The sequence below is a fragment of the Eucyclogobius newberryi genome, unplaced genomic scaffold (genome assembly GCF_026437365.1).
Source record: "Eucyclogobius newberryi isolate DKJ021-1_F unplaced genomic scaffold, fEucNew1.0.hap1 SCAF_17, whole genome shotgun sequence".
Lineage (NCBI taxonomy): Eukaryota > Metazoa > Chordata > Actinopteri > Gobiiformes > Gobiidae > Eucyclogobius > Eucyclogobius newberryi.
The window spans coordinates 20,494,116-20,500,862 of record NW_027315801.1 but is presented as its reverse complement, the minus strand read 5'-3'; the positions used below and the strand labels follow the sequence as shown (position 1 = coordinate 20,500,862).

The window sequence follows — 6,747 nt, the reverse complement described above, 5'->3', positions numbered from 1 at the left end:
GGTCTCATTGACTTTTTTGATGGGGATGCTAAAATTGAGTTGTGTGTCAAATTTCATATAATTTCGCAAAACTAAACATTTAACCTCCATATAAAATCTGTAGGGGGCGCTGTGGCGCCAAATGAATTTATTTCACTTCAAGTAGGTTTAGGGCAAAGAGTTTAACAACTGATTCTAATTTGACGCAATTCGGACTTTATCTGCACAAACGGCAGAAATTTTAAATATGGGAGATTTCTGAAATTTTAGTTACAGTTTGCGGCTTCGCCGCACAGAGACCGTGAGAGGTATCAATGTAATTTGGATAACTTTTGATGTCCCACTCCTCAGTAGCATTTTCACCAAATTTCAGCTTTTTAGGGCCAACGCCCTGGGAGGAGTTCGTAAAAGTACGACGTTTGGAAAAACTTCGAAGTCATGTTTAGCCATTTTTGAAGCAATATGGCCGACATTTGGTTCGGGGGACGGCGTTGCCGTAATAATATTTTTTACTTCTCTTGTCACCATCTACCTCTGCGCCAAATTTCATGATTCTACGATCAGATTTTTTTTGGGTCATTTCCCATCTCTCAATGCATTTTTGGTACATTTGGTGGCGCTGACGCGCCAATTTTTTTTATTTTAGAAAAGGGAAATAGCCAGAATGTAGAGAGGCACGATTTTTAGAGGTGTGCAAATTTTTGTGACTTTTCGTCAATGTTCACTGGGTGAAAAATAGGGGGGTTGGTCCCGAGAAGAAGAAGAAAGAAAGAAAGAAAGAAAGAAAGAATAATATTCCGATGCGAAAACAATGTTTCCCATTTTTCAAATATCATAAACTATACATTTTCGGAAAGCGCTCGCGCTTTCCTACCTCATGGTGTGGGTCCCTGGTCACTGACGGGTACTTTCGATAATTTTGAGTGGGCTCCGCCCACTTTGTGTTTTTGGCCCTCTATACAGTAATAATGTTCAATTTTTGCATTACATGCTTATATGCACGGAACATGCAAGAGATGGGGAACGTATTCGTGAGCTACTTAGCGCAAATGAGTGCTTTATATGGGGATGACGACCGCTTCGCGGTCGTCATCCCAATGTAAAGTGCTCGTTTAGTGCGAACTTTTGCACGGGCTTCGCCCGTTTACAACGGTAATGTTCCATTTTCCTACAACTAATTAGTATGCACGGGGCGTGCATGAGTGGAGGAGTGCGTTAGTGAGTGTTTGGAAGTGGGCGAGCGCTTCGCGCTCGATTTCGTGCGCACTACGTGCGCACTTTCGCAGCCGTGCTTCGCACGGCCTTACGAGATTAATAGGCCTCTCGCCAGCTTGTGGCGCTCGGGCCTAAAAATAAAATCGAAAAACAGGACATTAAACAAAACCTCTGTAAAGATTTGTAAATTATGTAAAATGTCCACAATTACTGGCCGTTTTGTAGAAGTCTGCAGAGGAGGGGGAAAACATTAAAACAATATATAATCTGCTTTAAAACTGCTATAAAAGTTCTGATAGTCACACAAATTACTGTCAGTTTGTCTGTTCTGCATCACATAGCCGGAAAAACAGTAAATATTTCAGATAAAGTATGTGTAAAGGGCGTGTGCTGTAGTGAAAAGCAAAGTCAGGGAGAACATAATGAGTTAATACACACAACATAAGTCAATTAAAAAGATACCAAAGTAAAAAAAAAAACAGATTTAAAGGTTCCATGCACACGTAGTAGCCAGAATACAACACATTGCATTAGTTACTGTAGAAGAGAATGGTGCCAAGTTTAAAGTGCCCCCTACAGGTTGGACGACCCACTGAACGAAAATGCAGTTGAGATAAATATATTTAGAATGTTGCTAAAAATTTTAAAAAATATTATCACAGTATTGCACATTTTTTAGGTTTATAATTTCAGTTCCCGTTTGTAATTGATGACATCACACAAGGAAATTACCCGGCAAACACTGGGCCAAAACTCATCTAATGTCACAATTATTTCGATTTGACAAATAAAAATATGAGTATATAATACATTTTGTTGACTCGACGTTAAGAGGATCCAATTTTTTGTTTCTCTTTGTAATTTATGCATAAAATTTTGACCGGAATGGATGTCCCTCCCTTGTGTGATGTCACTTCCTGCCATTTTTTACAGATTTTTCAACATTTCCTCCACAATTACCTGCTTGATTAGTGTACAACTATAATTCATATGTACAACAGGTATAAATACACAAAATAAAGTCTAAATTAGAAAATTGTAAAGACCTGTCATGGGCACTTTAATGTAGTGTTGGATGTGAAGAACAACGGATAAAACCAGGGCCAAGGTATATTTTGTGGAATGCAAAAAAAGACAAAACAGATTTAATTTCATGACCTAAAAATGACCGGCTTTCTCCACATTGTGAAAAACTGCATTCGACAGCAAGAGTTAATTCCTTTTTGCTATATTTAGTATATCAAACACTGTCATTTCTTACAAGGACTTCGGATTTGGGTGGCGCATTAAAATGTATTATTCATTATTTTGATGTTGATATTCATACGTTATTGCATCATAAACGTGCTAAAACGTGCCTGTGGTGTCACATCAAACGCGACAGAATGATTAGAATGATCACATTATTTTTTGGGCTTTAAAGATTACACGGTACGTTCCATTTTTATTCTTGAACGGCTTCTTTTGTAGCATTTTCAATAGTTCTGAAAGACAATGTACTTTTTAAAATTCTGATAAAACACTGCTGTCCTTTTGGAGCAATGCAAAGTGTGACTGTGGAGTAAATGACCCAAAACTAATGCAAAAACTTCTCAAAAAGAGCCGATTAATAAATGTAGTTGATTGTTCAACTGTGACTGAGGTTCAGGAGGTGGACCACGCCTCAACCTCCTGCTCCTCCTCCTCTCTTTAACCACGCCTCCTCTCTTTAACCACGCCTCCTCTCTTTAACCACACCTCCTCTCTTTAACCACGCCTCCTCTCTTTAACCACACCTCCTCTCTTTAACCACGCCTCCTCTCTTTAACCACACCTCCTCTCTTTAACCACGCCTCCTCTCTTTAACCGCACCTCCTCTCTTTAACCACGCCTCCTCTCTTTAACCACACCTCCTCTCTTTAACCACGCCTCACCTCCTCTCTTTAACCACGCCTCCTCTCTTTAACCACACCTCCTCTCTTTAACCACGCCTCCTCTCTTTAACCGCGCCTCCTCTCTTTAACCACGCCTCCTCTCTTTAACCACACCTCCTCTCTTTAACCACGCCTCGCCTCCTCTCTTTAACCACACCTCCTCTCTTTAACCACGCCTCGCCTCCTCTCTTTAACCACGCCTCCTCTCTTTAACCACGCCTCCTCTCTTTAACCACGCCTCTAATTACCCATAAATGTCCGGCACAAGCTCCCAAACAATGGTATGAAGTAACGTTTCAGCATTTTTCTGATTCATTTTATGGTCCATTTACATTTCTGTGTGCGATATTAGAACCGTAAAGACATTTTTGTCATTAAATACAATAAAGATATACATTGTTGTCTATATCACTCACACGTTACCCTGTGGAAGCATGGCCTGACCTGGACTGTCAAATATGGAAATGTGTTGAGCGTTCATGTGTTCTGGTTCAGATCTGATGATAAATAAACTTATCCTGACATGCTCTCTTTACAACTCTTCAGAATCAGAATCAACTTGGAGAATTTGATAAGCAAATTAAATGACTAAGACGCAATGAGCAGCACACCAATTAAAAAACTGCTGCTGTAAATATTGTAAAGTGTGACAAAAGGGATGAACTGTGTGACAAAAGTGATGAAACGGCCTGAGTGCTGCATCTTCCTCTGCACAGACTTGTCCTCTCGTTTTCCTTGGACCTCTAGAAAAGTCGGCAGGCGCTGGTTGAGCCGCACCCGTCCAAACGTGCCCCGTGTCAGAGCCCGGTTTGAGAGGACGGAGGCGGGACTCGGGACACGATCTTGTCCACGAGCTCCAGGTGTCTCTGGTGGCTCTCGGCGCCGATGGTCCGGTGCAGGGCTAACATGTCCTGGATGAGGCTCTTCTGCATGTCCTTCTCGTGCTCCATTAGCCTCTTGAGGCGCGCGTCCTCCTGGGCCTGCATCGCCGCGTCCATGTCTTTGAGCTTGGACATGGTTGCACTGATCATGCAGTTCACCTGGCTCAGGATTGTGGTTTTCCTCTTTTTTGTGGGGATCGTGCAGGCTGTAAAAAAAGAGGCAAAGGTTAGAGTATGACTTTTCTGGAACCTGATGTGAATTTAAAAATGGGGAAATAAAGTGTGGATTCAAACGCTCCAAATATAATAGTCATTTTTCCTAAGTCTAACTGCAAAACATCCATGATGATCGAGTTATATTGTGTAAAAAGAAGCAGAGGGAAAAGCTTCATGAATCTTTGTGTGTAAAACTAAGGTGCGTCACTCGTGATGATCCGCAACCTGTTTGTCTGGAATAAACCACAGTATGGCATTAAACTAGATCATTATATTTAAGATTTTGCAACGGAAAATGTGCAAATTTCATTCCAGTTTGGATTGTATGTCATGAAATCACACTAGGTATTTCCCAACTTACTACACTGTACACAGAAAGTAATATCCGACAAAAATATACATCACACCTTTCATCAACTAATCGAATATAAAGACTAATTGTAGTTATATTTGAATAAGATCACAAAGACTGACATTATTATAAACCAAAATGTCATAAAAAATATTCATCATTAATACGGGTTCTCTATCTAGAAGTCAGTCACAGTGTTTTAATCTTTATTTTGAAAATCTAAATGTACAATAGAAATAAGTTGACTAATAAAAAACCTAATCGCCAACTTGTCTACTACAGGCGTTTGTTGTGTTTAAATTGAACCAAACCACTTTAGGATTTAAATCTGCTCTCCTTCCTCACACTTTCAACATATTTTTCCATTTGTATTTCCCGTACTGCTATAGATTTGTGTAAAACTACATTTATATTCACAACAGCTTCAGTATCTTGCCACCAAACAGTCAAATCAGCGCATCATAAAAACCTGTCACATTTCCATTCACACACAGCTCCCAGAAAATTACCAGGTGCAAATTGCCAGAACATTCATGAACGAGAATGGAACGTAACCAAGGAAACCAAGCACGTAACCATGGAAACCAGGCCGTGGCACTGGCACTTTTCTGCCTTTATTCACTCAGCCTTCCACGCATTAGTCCCGGCAATTTGATTGGGCCCTGACCTGGGACATTTCCAGAATAAAATGCAGGGAAATCAGGCATTTGTTCATTACAGGTCATTGTGTGAGATCAAAATAGAAACAACAAGTATTTATTTTCTTTTTTACTGAGAGCGGATCATGAGAGCAGAACACAATCATGATAAAGATGATCAGATCCAAATACTAAAAGCCTGAAGACTTTGTAACTGAATGGGAAGCGCTTTTTTTTTTATCTCCAGTGTGAGAATTTAGTATTGCAAAAAAATACATAATTTGTGGTAAAGTGTGTAATAAGCCAATATCTGCAGATCAAAATGAAAATTATTGTGTACTCAACATTTCTGTACGTTTCTTGCCTTCATCAGAACATCAGAAGTGTCTTGTAGTAAATATATGTTTGTAAAATTCTTTAAACCAGGCTCTGATATCACACATGTATCCGAGTAGTTTTCTTTTGCCCATTTTCCCTGATGTTCTGAGGTTAATCACAGTTGAAATCACATTATGTTACACTTCACTCCGCACTCAAGAATGTTTTGTTCACCAAACTTTTAAAACAGATCTAATATTCAAACATCTCCATTTGACTTCCTTACTGGACTGGACCGGCTCTTCTGGGGACCCGTACTCCTCGTCCTCGTCCTCCTCCACCGGCGCCAGCTCCCGCTTCGTCCCCTGGTTCGGCCCGGGCCCCTGGTTCTGCTCGCCCCAGTTCCCCACCACCACCTGCTCGGCTTCGTCCCGGTCGAACGCGGCGCCCTGGCTGCGCACCGGGGCGGACGCGGGCACCGGAGCCGGCTCCAGGCGCGCGGTGACCGGGGACGGCGAGTCCGGCGGCTCCACTTTCGGAGGGTGGTCGCCGAACGCGCGCTCCGCCTCCTCGAAGAACGGCCAGAGCGCGGCGGACCTGCCCTCGCTCTGCTCCTTGTAGTTCTTGTACTGCTTCTTCAGGTTCTTGAGCTTGCTGACGACCTGGTCCCGGGAGCGGTGGACGCCCTGCTGGGCCAACAGTCGCGCAATCGAGCTGAACACGACCGCGTCCTTCACCGTGCCCGTGATCTGGCCGCGGAACTGCTCGTGGGCGCGTATGCGGAGCAGCTCCCGGATCTCGTGGTCCTGCCAGTTGTGCATGATGTTACTGTCCGCGCTTGGAGCTCGGGAGACGCGCCGCTCGGCTCCAAAACAAAAACATCCGCGAGTCCAAAAGAGACGGCGGAGGAGAGTCGCTCTTCCTCTGCGCGCTTCGTGTGGGGGGAGAAACCCGGGCAGTGCGGAGCGGTCGCCCCCTTAAGGACAGTGGTGGAAGTGGCACACGTGCGCGGCTAAAAGAGCACGTCTGGAAATTGAGTCTTACTGGCTTTAATAAAAAATAACATTTTTGAATAATGTTTTTACTATTTAAAATAGGGTCTAATGCACAGTAGTTGACAGTAGTGTAGCCACAATATTATAAAATAAAGCTAGAAAACGATTATCCTATTTAATACCCAGCGTCCAGTTCCAGTGGCCATGCTCTGAAATAAGTCATTTTTAATTAACATGTCT

The 6,747-nt window shown here is 42.5% G+C and overlaps 1 protein-coding gene across 1 annotated transcript; it reads right to left on the bottom strand.

Annotated features, from left to right (window-relative positions):
• Window positions 1–996: 996 nt before the first annotated feature.
• Window positions 997–6,422, bottom strand: LOC140363045 (uncharacterized). Its single transcript, XM_072449361.1, has 2 exons — window positions 5,799–6,422; window positions 997–4,194 (listed from the first exon to the last, which is right to left on the bottom strand). The coding sequence occupies exons 1-2, from the start codon at window positions 6,331–6,333 to the stop codon at window positions 3,905–3,907; spliced, it is 825 nt and encodes a 274-aa protein (XP_072305462.1). The 5' UTR covers window positions 6,334–6,422; the 3' UTR covers window positions 997–3,904.
• Between the last annotated feature and the right edge of the window lie 325 nt (window positions 6,423–6,747).